The following is a 20,130-nucleotide window of genomic DNA, read 5'->3' on the forward strand; positions in this document are numbered from 1 at the left end:
CAGAAAATGGATGCAAGAAAATTCCATTTTCTGTAACATCAAAAAGAGTATATAATACTCAGGAATAAATTTAGCAAGTGCAAAACATTCTGAACACTGTAAAACATTAAGGAAATGCACAGTCTAAATAAATGGACATCCAATGTTCATGGATTGGAAGATCACATTTGATGGGTGTTTATTAAAATAGTTTAATTTCAGATAGTTTTAGTACTACAAAGAGAATAAAGCAGGATGACGTGATAGTAATCAGGGAAAAGGATTTAGGTTACATAGTCAGGAGATGCCTTTCCGAAGGAGCCTCATCAATGTCTCTTGTTCCTTTTTACATTTGTTTCTTCGAATTAGGATCGGATCCAGTCCACACATTGGGACTGCATGATAGGTCCCCTGAGGGTCTCGATCTATAGGTGGTGACCCCTCCATGTCCTGCCTCCTTTCGTTGTTTCTCATCATTCGGTTGTTGAATGAAGCAGGTCGATTGTTCTGTAGAATTTCCTGTGATCTGGTTGCTGACTGCATTCCCATGTTATAGCTCCCAAGTGAACTTGGTCCCCTGTCCTCTGTTACTTCCTGTGAAGTGGGGGTTGGGTCTGGAGGCTTTGGGAGATTCAGGTTTGATTTTCTTTTCTTTTTGGTAACATTACGAGGTTGGATCTGGGAGCTCCCTGTTTAATGATACTCAGGAACTATTGCGAATATTTTAGGCATGATAGTGGTAATAGTTATAGTTTATGATTTTAGAGATTTATACTGGAAGAATCCATGGTTGAAACGATGTCTAGGATTTGCTTCATACTAATAAAAGGTGAGGGGAGTAAATGAGGTATAGATGAAACTCAGATGGAGCACCTGGGTGGTTCAGTTGGTTAAGCATCTGACTTTGGCTCAGGTCATGGTCTCGTGGTTCATGAGTTCAAGCCCCAAATGGGGCTTTGCAGTGTGGAGCCTGCTAGGGATTCTCTCTCTGTCCTTCCCTCATTGTGCGCTCGCTCTCGTGCGCGCGCGCTCTCTCTCTCTCTCTCTCTCTCTCTCTCAAAATAAATAAGCTTAAGAAAAAAGACTCAGCTGGCTGTGAGTTCATTGAAACTGGATAAGTATAGGGTAGGAGCATTGTACTCTTCTGTCTACTTTTTTTTTTTTTTTTTTAAGTTTACTTATTTTGAGAGAGAAAGAGAGAGAAAGAGAGAGAGAATCCTAAGCAGGCTCCGCACTGTCAGTGCAGAGTCCAATGCAGGGCTCGAAGTCAGGAACCATGAGATCATGACCTGAGCCAAAGTCAGACACTTAACTGACTGAGCCACCCAGGCGGCCCCTTCTACTTCCTGTACACTTTTGAGATTTTCCATGATTTAAAGTTTTAAAAACTATTGTAACTTACTGCAATTAAAATGAATGGAACTCTCTCTAATAACCCATTTATAAGGATGCAGTAACTATCAATTCACAGCTACTTCTGCCATCCCCTTCTATTCATTTCTACAGATAGTTGTTATTTCTCAAGTCATAGTTTTACAATGTAGGTTGAACCATCCAAAATTGCCATTTTTGGGTACAGCAAAAATATCCGTAGATTGGCAGTTCATTCAGCCTGATGCATGGAAGCCAGCTAAAAAGTCTGGTGTTTTCTACACGCTGCCTGCATTCACTGCCATGTTCTTCCTTCCTGGCAAAGCCTGGCTACTAGGTATCAGAGCCTATGCTTTTATGATTGGATTGGATTCCAGGTTTTTAAAAGCTATTACGCATCATTAAATGGTCGTAGTAAAACTCTTACTGTTGTTTCAAAGAGGTTTGGGGAGGGGGGAGAGAAGGAGAGACAAGCAGGTACAATGAGTACATCACCCTCCGGTAAAAATTAGCCTCTCACGTTCAAATACAAGAGACCACTGTAACTGGACCATGGAGGCGGGGGGGGATATGATACAAGATGATGTCAGAGGCGGACAGGGGCCGGATCATGTAGGGTCTTGTGGAATTTTTAAATAGGAGTTTAATGCTCTGCCTGCTGCCAGAAAGTGTTACTCTAGATGCTGCGTGAACATGGGTTGTAGCAGAAACAGGACCCCGGCTAAATTGTGTAGTCCAGGGAACGAGTCAGGATGAGGTGGTTCAGACCAGGGTGGTGGCTGTGCACCTGGGGGGGTGCCCTGGAGGTGTGACTTTTGTAGGGATTACGTAAGTTCACGTGAGGTATTTGGAAAAGTACCTAGTATGTAGAACGTCCTCAGTCATTGGCCTGTTGTCATCGTTGTGAAAATATTAAAAAGCAGCCGTTTTCTGAACATACAGTGATATTCCAGGCACGATTCTAAAGTGCATCACGTTTCTTAGCACACTTAATTCACTCGCCATTTTGTGGGTTGTTTTTTGTTGGGTTTTTTTTAATGTTTATTTATTTTGAGGTGTGCAAGAGTAGAGGACGTCGGGCGGGGGGAGGCGGGGGGGGAGAGAATCCCAAGCAGGCCCCGTGCTGTCAGCACAGAGCCCGACGCGAGGCTCAAACTCACGAATCATGAGATCATGACCCGAGCTGAAATGAAGAGTGGGTCGCCCAACCGACCGAGCCACCCAGGCGCCCCAACTCACTCTTTGGAGTTGGGTGGTTCATTATTCCCATCTCACAGAAGACGGACTTCAGCACCGCTCTGCCTGCCTTTGAAGGACACTCCTCTAAGGCTCCTGTGCAGTGACCCATTTCTAAAAGCCTCCGTCACAGCCAAGAAGACTTCACACTTAACTAATATTAATGGTCCTTCAAATCTAGCACTGGTCTTCCCTAAAGCACCAATTTCCAGACAGAAATAAAGCGTGTGGTTCCTGAGACAGCTTTGAGTCAGCACGCGCCCTAAGTTAGCAGCATCCTCTGAGCATAAGATTTGCAGACTTGGACAAAATTCAGCTATGGTCATCATTTCAACAATGGAGCTAATTTAAGCTTATTTCTGCAGGATGGGAAAGTCATTATGAAATAAAAGTGCCCAAATGGGGAGAAAAGACACTGTAAATCACTTCGCATCAGCTGCTGAGGAGTTCAGCCAAATACTAGGGAGTCAAAATGAGTGGTGTTCATAATCGCCTAGAAATGTTTTTAAACTTTCTCACTTAGGGGAACTCTTGAGGGGCTGGTTTTCCTGCCCCTGGCATCGCGTCAAGCAGAGGTGCAGGCAGCAAGGCAGATAAACATTCAAAGTTCCCTCCTGCCATAAATCACGTTTTCAGAGAACTGTGGACACAGAATAGCTTGAGAACTTCTGACTCGTAGGAAGTCCCTGTCCAGGGTCCAGCTTCTTTTGTGGTGGTTAGAGCATCCGTCCCAGAACTAATCAGACTGCTCTTGATTTTTCCATTTGTCCCAGCTGTGAGCGCCTTCTTTCCGCGGATGTGGCCTGCCGTTTGATGATGACCCCTCATCCTATCTCGCTTCCTGCCCCTTTTGTTTTTCAGCAGCCCTCTTCCAGCGGGAGCGTGTTTGGGTCTGGAAACACTGGAAGAGGGGGAGGTTTCTTCAGTGGCCTTGGAGGGAAACCCAGCCTGGATGCGGCCAACAAAAACCCATTCAGCTCGGCCAGCGGGGGCTTTGGGTCTGCAGCCACTCCAAGTAAGTTGAGACCGCTTTCCCGGTCCCTTGGCCCCATAATGCCATTGTCGTCCCCGTGGTGGTATCAGAGCTTCGGTGCCAAGCGTAGAAAGGAAAGAGGGGGTCTGGAAGGCTTTTAGACGGACCAAAGCAGTGTGATCGGTTTTTATTTTGCTTTTTTTTATTTTTGGTCTTTTAATGAGATGTCCTACATAACCGTGAAAAGACATCAGAGCTGCAGGGTGAGGATCTGGGCCCTGAGCTCCTCCCGCCTTCTCTCCCAAGGCCCAAATCACTGTTTCTTAGGGTTGAAATGACTTGAAGTGAATGCAGCCGGACAGGCATAAATGCAGCCGAGCAAGCCGGGTGTGCTCAGAGAAGGAGCATCTGGGGTTCCGTTGTGTAGTACTCTTCTTTGAGTTTGCTTTACAATTCAGCTGCCATAGAGAAATGTTATCCAAAACTCGGAGCCTTCATTATTTCCCATCTCTTACATTTTTGTCTTATTTTCCACTGAAGCTGTATCTTTCTGCTGGCACTTTTTTCTCCAGCTAATTTTTCAAATTCTTTGTTGATCCGTCTATTCGTGGGTGGAAATGAAAGAAATTTGGGTTTTTTTCATCTTTAAAAAAAAAAAAACCCCACCGCCAGTGGAGGCTAAGAAGGGAACTCAGGACCTGTCGTCTTCATCCCTGCGTCCCTCATTTAGCACGCTACACGCGAAGCATCTCTCGACCGCTGTGCTGTCCAAGATCTTCATGAATCAGAAGCTGATGTTCCACACACAGGACAGATATTTCCTTCGCGTTAAGGCTCATGCAGTTAAAAGTAAAATTCTCTATCCTGAGTCTCCAGATTCGCTGATTAGCTGTTTTGATGTCACTGTCCATCTGGTAATATATAAGGAAAGATTACAGTCAAGAGACACAGACCTCTTAACTTGTGAAATTATATAATCAGAAATCTTTGTTCTGTAGCTCTCAGTCTGCCAGGACGAATTTCAAATCCTAGAATGAAGCATTTTTAAAAATCGAGTCTAGCAGTTTTCAAAAACTGTTTGTGTCTGCGGGTGAACTTCTAAGCAGAATCCCGATGCGTGAAACAGATGGAAACAGGTCTGCTTGGATGCAGGGGTCAAGAACCAGAGACACGCCTGGGTGGTTTCCCCGTCTTCTCCCCAGCCCTCAACTGCAAGGCTCCATAGCATGTACTTTGAAAACAGGATCCTTGTACAGCACTGTCTCCATTTTCCAATGAGGAAACAAGCCCCAGACGGTTAGGTGATTTTTTTTTTTTTTTTTTTTAAGTCACAAAGCCAGAAAGCGGCAGATCTAGAACTCTGCCAGATCACATCGAGCATACAAAACAGCATCTGGCACAGAAGAGGCACTTGATTAACGTGCTACTTACAAATGTGGGTTTCGCCCACAGGTAGGTTACCGTCTGCGATACTGTGCCACTAACCCGTTTTGTTGAGACTTAGGTGTGCCATATCCTTGTAAAAACCCCTTTCCTCCTGGCTGATGCATTTCTTATGCCGTGGCTCTTAGCTGTCCTCATGAGAGCTCATGAGAGCCAGCTCCTCGCATACTCCCCAGTTCTGCATGCAGTGACCTCGTGCTGGGTAGCCCAGACACAGCCTTCGTGCGAGTATTTTCACATCATGGAAACTGGACCACACCGCAAGTCAGTGCTGCCTCCTCTACCCCAGTCTGATGTTCGCTGGCACACCGTCGTTCCCGATTCTCTAATTCGGGTTTAAAATTAAACCAGAAACTTCAGAAGATGATACCAGATTCTTGATCTCAGACACACCTGCTCGTCTTCCTGTTCCTAAGCATTGGTTTTTGTAAACTGGCAGTTTACTTTCATGTGGCGGAGCCGTTTCAGTGAATTTGAAAGGGGACGGGAAAGGCTTAACATGATTCTGTTTTTAAGACTGCATGTACGATTCGATGGTGAAAGGGACCGCAGCCTCTGTAGCCCAGAAGGAGAAGGAGAACAGTGGAGAAGGAGGAGCTAAAAGTCATCTGGGGACGGGCATTGCCCTCACCACAGAACTAAGGATGCTTTCTGCAAACCACTGGGGACAACGTCTTTCTCTTGGGTGACTGTGCACCATTTGGTGCTTCCGAGTGCAGCGTCTTTCCCGGGCCGTATAGACGGACTCTCCGGGTTCCCTTCCTGCCTCTCATACAGTCCCTCTTCTGCTGCTTCTCTCTGTCCTTGCAGCCGTGTTCCTGTTGTCATCTGGGTTATCACACTAGTGTCCAGATTCCCCTCCCTGCTTCCAGCCTCCTCCCCTGGCATCTGGACGTCCACACCAAGCTGAGTGTTTTAAACTCTGCTTTTCTTTTGCCACTGACCCTACACAGAACCCCTGGCAGCTTCCCACTGACTTGCCAGCTCCTCGACTTGAAAGTCCGGGCCCTCAGTGAGCTGCCCCATACACGCTTCTGTCCCCCTGACGTGTTCCCTCTGCCTCGGCCAGTTGCCCTGCTGGCTGTCATTCATACGCACACACCCCCCAACTCTCCCCGCGTCAACACCAGGGCTCACCTCCCTCCTCTCCACCCGCCGAGCCTGCCCTTCCTTTTGGGGTGACTGTAAGCCTGTGCCTCTGTGCGGCTTGGCCTGGAGGCCACAGGGGTCCACCGTGACCTCTCTCTCGAATCCCACCGTCCCTGTGTTCCTTTCCTTCATGTGACGTCGAGCAGAAGGAAACGGACTTTTAGAGACCGCGTTCCGTGTGCCGGCGGCTCAGAGTGGTTGGACCAGCCACTTCTCACAACGGTACTTTAGACGTGCCTGTCCCCGTTTCGCCAGTCAAGAAATAGGTTCCCAGAAGGGGTGTGGACTTGACAGAGGTGGCAGCCGTTAGGTGGAGCAGCCGGGCTTTCATCCGACTGTTTCCAGAACCCTGATCCGCCGTGTTGCCTCCTGGATCCCCCTGGCCTTGCAGCCGGACACGGTTCCTCCTGGGTGCATCCTGTCTGACAGCCCTCGGGCTCGTTCCCTGTAGCGTCGAACTTGCTCCCCTGCAGATAGATATCTGAACACAGATTGAGCGACCAGCAGTTTCCCTTGTGACATTTAGGTCCCAGGCCGCCTGCTCCTGAAGCTGCCCTCTTTACTTCCGACAAGTAATCAGACGTCTGCCGTGACTGGGAAAGACAAGCCGGGAACACTGTTGCTTGGAGTTGGCCTGTTCTTTATCCAGAAGCTCCCACCTTGCAAGGGTTTCTGCTCTCTGTCTTCCCCGGAGACTCTACCAGAGATACACTGTTTACTCCTGGGGTCGCTAAAAATTCAGCACCACTGTGAATCGTTACCTACCTGAATAAGGACCTACCGCCTCCTCGAGTCTTGTCCGAAGGACACTGGTTAGAACCTCTCTCAGCACATTCTTTATTCAGAGGCCTGAAAGACATATTTGTGTGAGGATAAAGAAGCCATTTGATGAGAATCTTTTGGGCCCACAAGCCTCCCTTTACAAATGTTCTTTAAGAAAATGTTTTGGAAAGCGGGGCGCCTGCGTGGCTTAGTCAGCTAAGCATCCAGCTTCGGCTCAGGTCATGATCTCATGGTTCATGGGTTCAAGCCCCACACCGGGCTTTGCACTGACAGCCCAGAGACTGGAGCCTGCTTCAGATTCTGTGTCTCCCTCTCTCTGCCTCTCCCCTGCTTGTACTCTATCTCTCTCTCTAAAAATAAACATTAAGGAAGGAAGGGGAGGAGGAGAGGAAAGGAAAGAGGGAGGGAGGGAGGGAGGAAGGAAGGAAGGAAGGAAGGAAGAAAAGAAAAGAAGAAAAGAAGGAAGAAAATGTCTTGGAAAAGTATCCTGGACAAGAGCTACTTGAGAACCTCCTTCTCTGATAAATTATATCAGGCATAACTTCGGTTGAACCCTGACGTTGGATCATGCAAGTGTTTTCACTAAATGAAAGACCCAAGAGGATCCGTGTCATGCCAGCAGGAGGAAGCCCAGAGCAGATGCCAGTTGTCCCTGTACTTGCCACCTCCCAAGAGTCCCCAGACAGCTCTGCGAAGACAGGCTTCCCCACGGGCTGCTCTTTCCACAAGTGAAGAGGCGTCTCTTTAAACGACAACATACTGTCCCAACAACCAAGCTCCCCTCTCACCGCATGTCAAGAGCCGGAGGCTGCCTTATTTCGGAGGCACTAGGAGAGGACAGAGAGAGAAGCTGTCGAGCACAGATAGAAGGAGAGAAGCAGACCTCACTGGATGCCACCTGGCTTCAAGCAGCCTAGATCCTGGAATGTTTCACCGGGTGGAGCTCCCTTAGAGACCGCAGAGGGAAACTGTTACAACTTGAGTGTTTTAACTCTCACGACCTTGACAAAATGAAAAGGATTCCATTTTCTGCCACTGATCTGCTCTGCGTCTTAGTATATTGAACATGTTATATTGAACATGAGTGGGCTGTAGCAGGAGGAAGAATTAAATGGAGGGGAAGTTCTATTTTCTGAGGACCCGCCATCAGCCCGACTAGGCGCTCTGCGCCCATCAGCTCTTCCAATCTTCACAGCAGCCGTGTGGACCCCCTCACTGTCCCCACTGTATCTCCAAGGAAACGGGGACCCGGGAAGCTGAAGTCCTTGCCCACAGCTACTAGGCATTCTGAGCCAGGGCTGGCTGCAGAACTCCTGTGTATTCCGCTGTGACGCCCGAGAGCGTCTTGCAGGCAGAGGAATCTCCGGGAGGTGACGGGATGCAGACACCCGGAAACTTCTCGGTGTTCTCGGGCTTCAGGAATTTAAGTCTCCCAGCACCATCCCGGGAAAATCATTTCAGCTCCATAGTGCCGATTTCTCCAAGAGGAGAGTTAGCCCCGGATCTTGTACTTGAATTGGTTTGCCGTTTGGAATTTTTACCTCGTCAGTACTGCCAAAGTCGGAAGGTTGCAGTCCTCTCTGTTCGTGAGATGCCAAGTAAAAGGAGTGGCCGAGAAGCCCGTCGTTCGTCTCCAGTGTCGAGTGTACTGCCACTGGAAATAAAACGTGGCCTCTAAGCTAACTCGGGGCGTTGAAGAGGGCATCTTGTAGCCTCCCCCTGTGAATCCCTCTAGAAAAGGGGGACAGATAGTCTCGTGGCACCGCGTACAAGGGCGATGAGAAAGAGCTTGTTAACCACTCCCGCCGTCCGTGCCCGGCACACTCCTAGCCGAGCTCTCCAACGGCCAGCAGGAGTTTTCCAGAGCAGGGACCACGTGGTGGCCCGGGGCTCTATGTACTGCTGCCTAGAAATCTGAGGTGGTCGTGTCCCCGAGATAAGGCTCTCCACTTCCTGGATTGTCGATCAGGAGCATTGCAGCTGCAGATATTAGCGGTCGCAGGGGGATCCTGAGACTGACAGGGTAGTGGTGGGTCACCTCTTCGAACAAGTTGACTTCGAGAGCGAGTTACTCCCCTCTTCTCGCCGTCACCTTCCCCGTGAGCACGTGAACGGCTCCGGGGAAGCCCAGTCTCGTGCGGACGTTTGTACTTCTCACTTGGTGATGTGGTGTGAGCTCTCCGTTCCCCACCCGGGGCACCGGTGCAGCGCCCTGCCTACTCCTCTGCCTTTGGGCCTCCACCCGAGTTCAGGACAGCTTCTCCCTGCCGTCTTGTGGGTGCAAACTTCTTTTAATAAAACACCCATCCACACACGGTAGGGAAGTGCGAATTGTCTCTCCCCTCTCCCATAAAAAGGTTAAGGAAAAATTCCTGATAGAAAACAGCGTGCCGTTTGGGTTACCCAAGTGTTTCTGCATGCAGGATTTTGGCTCCGTCCCTATTAATGGTCAAATGTGCGTTTCTTGTAACAGACGCAAACACCCCTCACCTGTCTTAGTTTTTAGGAGTTCGTTTCCTCTGTTCCTCTGGTTCCTGGCACGGATTCAGTGTGTAGAGGGAGTGACCCACTAGATAAGCATCTGAGAGGTCAAGGGCTTCGTTGAACCGCTTAGGAAAAGGCAGTCAGGCTGGAAGTCTTCAGTTCCTCGGGACATCCCCGGCTCCCGTCAGGTCGGAGCTGGGAACACCGTGGTTTGTCTCGTCTCGCCTGCCATTCCCTGAGCAGATCGGCAACCGCAAACACGCCCGACCCGACTGTAAAAGCAGACAGCCGGAAGCCATTACGCTTGGTTTGGATCGGCCCGACTCTGTTTTCTCTCGCTTGACAAAATGCGAGGTTTTCGTGTGAGGAGGGGAATGAAAGCGAGCCCTGTCCTTCAGAAGAAGACAGTTTTGCAGGAAGCCGGTGGGTGGACCTGATTACCTGGGGGAGCACAGGTGCGCTTCCGCAGAAGCCTCGTCCCCCGGGGCCGCTGCAGCTCCCCGTACCGTGTGCCTTTGGAATCCGGAACCTGGGCTCCCAGAGGCTAACCGCTGGTCATCGAGACACGTGCAGATCAGAGAGGGTGTCTGCCACGGCTGAGCTCCCTTGAATCCCAGACTCCTCGCTCGCCTCCCCTCAAACGCCTCGCTGCGGTGTCTTTTCTGCTCCAAGTAGATAAGGACCCTTCTCTCCCTCTGATCGCTCTCAACATGTTCTTCCTTTCTTCAGATACCTCTAATCTATTCGGAAACAGCGGGGCCAAGACATTTGGTGGATTTGCCAGCTCGTCGTTTGGAGAGCAGAAACCTGCCGGCACTTTCAGCTCTGGAGGAGGAAGTGTGGCGTCCCAAGGCTTCGGGTTCTCGACTCCAAATAAAACAGGTACTCTGATAGTTGTTAGCTGTGGTTCTTTTTAAACGTATGTTTACATACACATAGACACCCGGAAGGAGATCTCTCTAGGGTGGCTCTCAAGGGAGCAGGACTGGAGTGTGGATTCTCCCCAATTCATCTTTACGTTTACAGACCATCTACTGTGCTCCTAACACTGTTCTAGGTCTCCCGACCTGTTGAAAGCACAGAATGCATGTAGTGGAACCCTTAAGAGAACTCCATGTCTTCTTAGGGCAGAAAGCATTGTAAATATCTAGCGAGCGCAGAACAACCAAAGTGAGGGAACATATAAGAGAGCGATAACTAAAATATTAACCAGAAAGCACCGAGTCACAGACTGCTTGTGTCCCATTAGCAGTCCTGGGCAAGACAGATGATCGGCCTAGTTTGGGGGCATTTTTAAACATTTTTTTAAACATTTATTTATTTTCGAGAGACCAAGAGAGACAGCATGAGCTGGGGAGGGGCAGAGACAGAGGGGGAGACACAGAATCCAAAGCAGGCTTCAGGCTCTGAGCTATCTGCACAGAGCCTGACGCGGAGCTCGAACCCACGAACTCATGACCTGAGCTGAAGGCAGACGCTTAACCGGCTGAGCCGCCCATACACCCCGATCTGGCTGTTTTTTATGTCTGTTTCATTTGTCTTCTTTCCCAGATCACTGTTTGTTTGTTTTTTTGCTTTTGAGCATGACGTACAGTAATCTATCTACATGACGTGTACAATACCCATTTACTGCAAGTATACAGAGCAGTTACTCCTCACAGGTGAAACACCCTGGTGGAATCAAGAATTAAGAGCATCACCAGCACTGCTACCTATCCCAGCATTGCTTCTAAAATCTCCACGGGGGACTGGGCGACTTTCTATAATCATATACTGCGTTCATAATTTAAAAGTTAAAAGGGCAGCATATGTTTAGATAAAAAAAGAAAACACATACTTCATTTCTGTCAGCTGCCTCTCTGTCCTCTATCTCAAATCTACAGAGGGTCTGCGTTCCTGCCTCTATTCCGTGGCAAATCATGTGAAAAGATCCCCCCCCCCCCGCCCCCACAAAAGATCAGAGGCAGAGTGGGGGAAGATGTTTGTGGAGAAAGGAGCTCTTTAAGGCAGACCCCAAGGGTGAACAGCCAGGAGGCTTCTCCCTCGTGTACGGGAGCCTTTGAAATTATGTGCGTTCTGAGGAAGGGCCCTGCCGAGGACCGGATGCATGGGTGGCTCTAACTTAGGACTGTCCCACATTAGTGCCTGGAGTCCCACCTTTTAGAACCTAAATTGCTATGGTTTTCATACACTGTGCTCCTTTACTCGGATCTGTGACTTGGATGGGTTAGTCTTCGGTTGCCAGATTTTTGATACTCTAACTAGAATTTAAAACGCCCTGGACACGATCGCAGCTCCGTTTTGCCCCCAGCCTTCCTCACAGTGAACGATATAAAAGCGAGACGGCTACAAAGCTCTGGGTCCTAGTTAACAAAGTAAACATTTGACTAAGAAACTGTAGTTCACTGGGGCGCCTGGGTGGCTTGGTTGGTGAAGTAGCTGACTCGATCTCCGCTCCGGTCTTGATGTCAGGATCGTGAGTTCAAGCCCCGCACTGGGCTCCACACCGGGTGTGGAGCTTACTTAAAAAACAAAAGAAAAAAGAAATTTTAGTTCATTAGTCAGTGATGCTTAATTTATTTTTTTTTTTAATGTTTATTTATTTTTGAGACAGAGACAGAACATGAGTGGGAGAGGGGCAGAGAGAGGGAGACACAGGCTCCAGGCTCCGAGCCATCAGCACAGAGCCCAACGCGGGGCTTGAACTCGTCAACGCGCGATCATGACCTGAGCCGAAGTCGGACGCTCAACCGACTGAGCCACCCAGGCGCCCCGCTTAATTTATTTTTTTTAAGGAACCAGATAATGTTTTCTTCAAGTCACATGTTTTTCTTCTATGTTGTTCGTTATCCTGGGACCAGGGTTGACTTGGAGAATCTCCGGCTTTTATTCTTTTAAGTCGTAGAGAAAGTATATTCTCCTGCCTTTCAGAATCTTTTTCCCGTTCGATTGTTTGCCCCATAAAACCCTCAGACTGAGGATTCCCAGCAGAGAAAGCTACCTTTTAAATACAGGGGGCGTGAATGAACTGGTAGCCAGAGGTGACAGCGAGGGTGGAGGAAGACCGTGTCCCTTGTGCTTCTCGCACTTTGGCTGTCACTGCAGGACTTGGGGCAGTTTTCAGGGGGCTCCTGCTGTAGAAGGAGGTGCCCTGGGGTCCTGAGCACAAGGAAGGCTGCTTTAAGTAAAGGAGTCAGCCTTCCTGCCCAGGCAAAAGCAGATGCCTAAGACGTCATGATTGGTGTTTTGCTTTAAGACAGACTTTAGATATGGACCGTTTCAGTGGGTCTTTGAAAGATTCCAGAAGCGTCCATCCTCCCTCAGTACAGTTCCCTTAGGAAATAATAGTGCTGGAGAGGATTTGTAGGGGGGACCAAGGTGGGCAGGATGCTGTGCCCAGACCACCGGGCTCCCCCCACCCCCTGTTGCCGCGGTCGCCGTGGAGGGAGGCAGAGGGACACAGGCGGTTCAATGGCGGGCGCTCTCTTGAGTCACTCGACCCTTGCTCAGGTCCCAGTGCTACCACCGCCAGGCTGGCTGAACATAGGCAAATAGCTGTTTGTCATTTGTGCCTCAGTATTCTCTGAGCCTGTTTCCTTCACCTGCAAGGTAGGGACCCCAGGTTTATTGAGAGGATTGAGGCAAAGTATTGGGCAGCACCTGGGACCGTAGCTGGCACGTGGAGGGCCCTCAGTAAGTCGGGTATTTGATTATCACTGATTATTAGCAAATTTGTTTCCTTTACTGTGACCCAGGTTTGTTGTTTCAGGGCAGAGTGTGTGTGTGTGTGTGTGTGTGATGGGGGGGTGGATGTGGTGTGTGTGGGTGTGTGTGTTTAATCTCCTCCTTCCCCCCCAACCCCCATCCGGTTTACTTTCTGTATCATTGTGACTTCTCGTTTTTCACTCGCCTTCCACCCAGAAGTCTGAATAATACTGCGTACAGGGCACTAGATACAGCCCCGTGTGTCTAGGAAGAAAGTGTAACGAGATCTGTGATCGGTCTTAAATAATTCAACGGCAGGGGTTTTTTAGCACTTTTTTTTTTTTCCAGTCTCTCGTGTTTGTAACCCAACAGTCTCCATTATCGTGGCTTGGAATTTCACTCGAGGTTTTAAAATCTAGAATGTTAACCCAAACGGGAGCCTGAGCAAAAAGTATCCTCACTGGCAATGGTAAATAAACGCAGGATTGCGTCACCAAATAACAAACAACAAAAGAATTCTGCTAATAGCTCTTCCTGCCCAGAATTTGATCTTTCCCGATTCAGGTAGCAGAAGCTTGTGGTGTGGTTATGCTTGTATAAGAAGGCCCGAGCCGTCCCTCTGACAGCAGGACTCGCATCCCCAAAATGCGTGCCGGCAGTGTCCCCGGGGCCCCTTTACCTGCGCCGAAGCTGTCCTCCTTCCCCTTAGCGTGTCGCTCCTTAGGCCAGTGCTCGTTTTAAGAGACTCCTTGCTAGAACACAGTGCTTGTACCAGTTTATTCCATTCTGTTCAACAGACACTCCCTGGGGGTCTCTGCTCATAGCCTAACATGAGGTAAGCGGTATCTTGGGGTTGGGGAACCCCCTCAGGGGAAGGGTGTATTCCCACCCGGTGGGCGTCCCCACCGGTCCGAGGAGGCCGCCTCGCAGCCCGATTTCTGTGCGATGATGGCCTGCGTGCATGCCGCCCCCGGGACCGTGTCCACGTGAGTGGCAGGGGGAGCCAGGCCCTGGGGGCTCTTCTCGGGGCCGGTCGATGGTCTTACCACATTTATCCAGTGGCCCTCTCCCCCCCCCCACCCAGGGGAAGTTCGGTGTGCTTTTTTATTGAGGGGTAGCTCCCGACTACAGAGAGAAAGCGGTTTTTAAGGAATTTTTCTGTGGGGAGAGACGTGAGAGCCATAAGGCTTTAAATAAATAAAAAGCCCCTGGCCGAGCCCCAGTGCCGTGCGCCTCTCCATGTCTCCTGTAACCCAGTTTGTAGATTCTTCCCGAGAGCAGACTGAGCCTATGGCTTCATAACATGGGTTTTCACGATGCTGGCAGCCTAGCCTGTGTCGTGACAGTAATCGCATCTGTCATCTTTGACAGCCGGGCAGGGATTGGAGTTTTCAAGAATGCCTCTTCAGTGAGGAGTCTCAGAACAGCGCCGTGAGGCTGGGAAGGGGTCAGAAACGTGCCAGGTTGGTTCCTGGTGACGATCTGCCTCCACGAGACTTGGCGCTGACGGGTCCGGCTTGCCCGTGGGAAGGGCCGAGGGTCTCCCAGGCGAACACGAGGTCTGCTGGGCTCTGAGAGTTCCAGGAGCTCCCCTGGCCGACCCGCCCCCTCTGCGAGCGATGGAGGGGGTGGCTCGGTATTTAGGAAGGCTGTTGCCCCCACTTACAGTTTTTGGTATTTGAACTTCTAACGCATTTCCCCCTTTTTCCTTCCTCCTTCGATTTGATTTCTCACCGCTCATTGTCTTCTCTTCCTGTCTCCTTTCTTTTTCCCTGTTTCTGTTTGTTTGCCTCTGTTTTGCTCAGGTGGCTTCGGTGCTGCTCCAGTGTTTGGCAGCCCTCCTACTTTTGGGGGATCCCCTGGGTTTGGAGGGGTGCCAGCATTCGGTTCAGCCCCAGCCTTTACAAGCCCTCTGGGCTCGACGGGAGGCAAAGTGTTCGGAGAGGGTACTGCGGCCGCCAGCGCAGGAGGATTCGGGTAAGCCCCCCGGGGAGGGACCTCGGGACCGCCGAAAGCACTGGGGCCCCGGGACTCCTGTTTGGGAAAGTCCGTTCTCCTGACTGAGAACTGAAGCCCCCTCCCTCGAAATCGGCAAATGAGTCAGACCAGAGCTCCTGTTCCTTTCTGGGGAGGCCCATTTCTTCCCGGCCAGTCTGTCCAGTACGCAGGTGGACGGGAGCTATGTCGCCGTTCCCTGGAAACGTGGAGTGCTGGTCGGCAGACCCCTGTTCTCCTGGTGGGACCGAAGGATGATTAAAGAAAGGAAAACGGTCCCGTCCTGGCCACGTCCTAGCCAGGATTGCCCCTGTGTGGCGACTTCTGTCAGGGAATCCAAAATGAATAGTTTCTGCCACATTCTTTCCTCTTGGGATTGTTGTCGTCTACCCGTTGTCCTTAGGCAAACCACTCCTGTGTCCCTGGCTCCTCTCCAGACCCGCAGAGTGGGTACTCGGTTCACAGTCCCGTGGGCCAGCTTCCATATGGGCACTGACTGCACATTGCAGTGTCTCGGTGACTGCTCGGCTTTCAAAGCTGCTCTTACGCCTTGTGCGCATCCTCCCTTGAAAACACCGTGTTAGGGATTTGCTTTGAAGGGCCCCAGAAATTCAACCTGGTCGCCAAAACCCCAAGAAGAAAATAAATAGCTTTCACTGCACCACAAAGTCCCAATAAATGTATGTAGCGATGACGACAAAGTGACTCGTTCAGGAGACGTGTTAGTGTCTGAAATCACCGTCTGGTAGACCTGGCCCTGGCCGCGGAACTCAGGATACGTAAGGCTGTAGACTTGGGGAGGGCTTGGGGGCTTTGTTTGGGGGAATTGTCAGGGTACTTGGGATGAACCTTGGTGAAGGGATAGCGTCTTTATCTTGAAAGTAAATCAAAGTATGTTCTTATTCATACCCTCCCCCCCCCCCCCCCGCCCACAAAAGATCCTAGTGCAGAAACACTGGCCACTTTCAAGAACATGAGCGAGTTGATGTATTGCCTCCTAAATTTCACGTCGAGAGTACAAGTTCTTTTAAGTTTCCCCCAGGAAACCCCAAGAGTTAAAGTTAAGAAAAGCTTTTAAAGGAGCGTTGGGACCAACTTAAACCAGTATTCTTGGCGGGTTCCGATGGACACTGATGTCTCCAGTGACCGCTTGGCACGGGGTGCTGTGGAGTTGCAGGGTTTGGGGTTGACTGGGAATCTTGAGGTTTTATTTACTTATTTGAAACCTGCTATTTTCTTTACCAGTAGAAAAGTATCGTATTCTGTCTTGCAGGGGGCGGGGGGGGGGGGGGGGTTGGTTCACCCACATAAATCCTGACTGGCTGGTTGATTCCATTTTGTCAAAGAGGGCTGACAAGTACCAGCTCTGGCATGAGATGTCCCAGGTCCCTGGTCTGCCCCTGGCGAGGCATCTGAGGAGCTTCCACTGTTCGTGGGAGGCCTGGAGCTGGGGTAGGAATAGAGCGGGAATAGGCAGGACCCCTGCAAGGGTCCGCTCACAGGAGACCCTCACCTCATCGTGGAAAGTCTGCGATGGAAAGATCCAGAGAGGAGCTGAAGGCAAATAGCTGGGTGAAGGGGCTTGTCGATGAATGAGAAATGTCTGAGTGATGGGGTGAAGCCCAAGAATTACCAGGGGTGGAAGAGCAAAAACTGTAGTGCTGATTAATTTCCAGATGACCCACAACTTCCAGACGGTGAACAAAAGCTAACACACTGGACTGGTTGCACTTGGGATTGTGCCCCTGGCCTCTTCCTTCCCGAAGCTGGAGATGTGCCCTGGGCCCCGGCCTGTTCTTTCCGAGAGGCCACTGGTTGAAACCGAGCACGTCCCCTCGATTCGTGTGTGCCGTGCAGCCCGAGACCTACCGGGGTGGCCGAGGCTTGTGGGCGGCGGGTGCCGGCGTGGCCACACTAACCACAGTCTGGTCTCTCCCTGGAACCCAGGTTTGGGAGCAGCAGCAGCACCACGTCTTTCGGCACGCTGGCAAGTCAAAACGCTCCGACTTTCGGATCGCTGTCCCAACAGACTTCTGGATTTGGGACCCAGAGCAGGGGATTCTCTAGCTTTGGATCAGGCGGAGGAGGTAGGCGGCCAGACGTCGTTCCCTCGCCGTTTCCCTGCCCTTTCTTTAGGAAATGCCTCCCCCTGCCCCTCCCCCTGCCCCGCACCCCTAACAACACGAGTGGTTTTTACCTGGCTGTTCAGTTTCGTATTCTGCGGGGCCGAAAGTACTTCAAAGACAAAATGGTCTTTTGAGGCTATAATTACATTTGTAACATTGTGCCATTTCTTACCAAAGAAAGAAAAGACGGGCTTGATTTTCTCTCAAGCTTTGAGAACCCAAAATAATAACCGTCTTACTAGACCTTGGTTTAAAAAATCCCAGCCGGCAAACTCAAAAAATAAGGCGTAGAGACTTCGCGAAACGTCTCTGATTTGTTAACCCTTGCCTCTTCAGATAGCAGACCACGTGTGTGATGCTTTTACCCGTGCCACACTCCTGCACTCCCGCACCTTGGAGAGGCAGTGGCACTCGTTTATAAACGAAGACAAAACCTCCAAGGGGCCTATTTACCCAAAGGGCCAGAGAGTGAGCCGCAGGGCCAGGCCTAGACCTAAGTGTCTTCACTGCTCTGGCCTCACCGAGAAGCGGCAAGTGATGGGAAAAGAAAAACGTAGTTTCCTAACGAAAGGGGTCCGTGTGGCCCCAGGGCAGCCGAGCGGGAGGCGCCGTGCCGGGGACGCGCTGCCCACTCTTGGCGTGGGGGAGGGAAGAACCCAGAAGCGCCCCTCACCTTCCTCGTCGTGGCCTGCAGGTGGGGGTCGGCGGGGCTCCCTGCGGGAGGGAGGAGCCCACCTCCACCTCTCAGGTATGTGTGTGCTCACTTTGCTCCACCCTTTTTCCATCTTTTTCAGGATTCAGCTTTGGATCGTCTAACTCGTGAGTATCCATCTCGTTCCCAGCCGTTAGATAGGGAGAGGGGAGCGTGTGGTAGGTGAGAATATGGGACTCCTAACCTTTGCTCTGTTGGTACATGTTTATCTGCTTTTCCTGTTTTCCTGTTGTATAAGCCCGTCCTGGAGGCATGGGGGTTCGGCGGCAGGTTTTGGGTGTCGTGGACCTGCTGATCGCGGTAGGAAGGTGGCAGAAGGTGCCGGGCCTGGCCTCCTCGAGGGCCGCGCGTAAGAGAGAGCAGAGTGTGCCTTCCGAGGAGCAAGGCCCGGGTGGCGGGACGCGGGAGATGCTGTTCCTCAGTTCCCCGTTAGCGTCTCAGAAGCCTCGTGCTGCCCGCGGGCCTCCAGGCCCATCACCAGGCCTCATGTTTTGATCCTCGCTCTGTGCTTCTGTGTGGAATTGGTGCCACTAGAAGTGCAGAGCCCTGCCTCTGACCACAGGCGGTTGCATGAGCCCCGAAGCCCTTCTCAGAGCAGCAGCTGATACGCCTCTCTCCCGGCGCTTCCTTGCAGGTCTGTCCAGGGCTTCGGTGGCTGGAGAAGCTGAGTGGGTGTCCGTGTTCCTTCCTGGGACCAACTGCGTTCTGGGCTCCTCGTCACCGAGCAACACTGGAGCAGTCCTTTAACGTGGACATTCTCACTGCAGCACACCCAGAAACAGCAGAAACCAAAACTCCAGAGACGCTTGACCGCTTGTCTGTTTTGCTGTCGATTTCGTGTTGGTTGTCGCGTCCCCCTTCCTGGCCCCCCTCTATTAAACTCTTTGGTCTGTTTCCGTGCGGAATACATGTGGGCTTTGTCAGGTCACGGCCTTGGAGAGAGGTGTCCTCGTTGCTGTGGCTCTGAGAAACCTTCGCGGCCTTCCGCCAGCCCGCAGTGTGTGTGTGTGTGTGTGTGTCTTCGAGGATGGCGGCCGAAGTTGCCAGCGCAGGAGGTCGATGCAGGAAGAGGGCAGGCGGGAGCTTCCCCCAGCTGCCCCCGGTCCCCTCAGGCCCGGGCCCTGGCGTAGGGAAGAGGTTGAGCGCCGGCCGGCCACCTTTTTGAGGCCGTGACTCGGTGTCTCCTTCTCGTGCTCTCGCTGCTGTTGGGTATCAGGACCCTCCAGGCCCGGCTTTGTGATTGGGTGGAGGGAAAGAAACTCGCTCACGCAGGCATCTGCTGAGTTTGGGAAGAGACGGTAGCACCTTCGGTGGAAGTACAGGTCGCCGTGAGGCGCGCGCGGAAGCTAGGCCGGCGGGTGCTGACGACGGGCCTGCCGCCCCTGGATCGGCCCCGTCCGCTCAGCTTCGCGATTTGGCCCTGGGTGCTGTGTGGCCACCGCCGATTTCTTCTGCTCTGCAGAGGACTGATCGAGAAGACAGCCTTTATCTCCGGTGACGGTGACGTTGGGCACCACGCCCGGCCCGCCGTCTGTTAGCGGCAGCGCAGATAACCGTCGGGCAGGCCTGGGCTTGCAGAGACACCGCTGCTGCCTGGCGGCACGACCAAGAGTTGGCCGCGATGGTTCGGGGCCTCCGGCTCCGGTCCTGTCAGAGCGCGGGCGGTGCTGTCGCTTTCGGGTCTGGGCACGTTTTACTTCTCAGGCCCATGATGTCCTAGGCAGTTGCTGACGAACCAGGACCGCCCCGCATCCGGAGCCGGCGTGAGGATTTGTCCTCTTTCAGGCCAGAATGCAACCGTGCGTTGGCTCGGGTTCAGGGCAGGCGAAGGTCAGGAAGGGTCGTTTAGAGTTTTACGTTTTGGAAAGTTCTATTTTAAAATGTTTTAATAAAAGGTCTCCGTGTGATTTAACCTGTCACGTGACAGCCAGCGTGGTCTTGCCGGTTCTGTTGGCTTGCCGGGCGGGTGGGCGTCGGTGCAGTGCCCCGCGCCACGGCCGGCCCAGCTGGTCCCGCTCTGCAGGGCTCGCCTGGGGGTTCCGCGTGAAGCACAGCTTCTGGAGCCCCTGCCCTGCAGACTGGGACTCGGGAGGCCCGGAATTGGGCCTGGAGGCCCTAGGGCGACGAGCACAGGCTCCTCAGAAGAGGAGTCCCATCATGCAGCAGCACTGTTA

General features: G+C 51.7%; 1 protein-coding gene across 4 annotated transcripts in view; it reads left to right on the forward strand.

Annotated features, from left to right (window-relative positions):
• Nucleotides 1–19,882, forward strand: part of NUP214 (nucleoporin 214) — a 95,577-nt gene extending 75,695 nt beyond the window's left edge. For 2 of the 4 annotated variants that reach the window (XM_060608343.3, XM_060608349.3), the window contains exons 31-36: nt 3,448–3,601; nt 10,148–10,300; nt 14,929–15,100; nt 17,066–17,205; nt 18,039–18,063; nt 18,591–19,882. In XM_060608343.3, the coding sequence (XP_060464326.3) occupies nt 3,448–3,601; nt 10,148–10,300; nt 14,929–15,100; nt 17,066–17,205; nt 18,039–18,063; nt 18,591–18,624 (678 nt within the window). In that variant the 3' untranslated portion in view covers nt 18,625–19,882. Of the gene's footprint in view, nt 1–3,447; nt 3,602–10,147; nt 10,301–14,928; nt 15,101–17,065; nt 17,206–17,580; nt 17,718–18,038; nt 18,064–18,590 lie in introns of those variants that run through there. The other 2 variants (XM_060608345.3, XM_060608344.3) reach the window with 2 other exon arrangements.
• The last annotated feature ends 248 nt before the right edge of the window (nt 19,883–20,130 follow it).

The sequence above is a fragment of the Panthera onca genome, chromosome D4, assembly GCF_046562875.1.
Source record: "Panthera onca isolate mPanOnc1 chromosome D4, mPanOnc1 haplotype 2, whole genome shotgun sequence".
Classification (NCBI taxonomy): Eukaryota; Metazoa; Chordata; class Mammalia; order Carnivora; family Felidae; genus Panthera; species Panthera onca.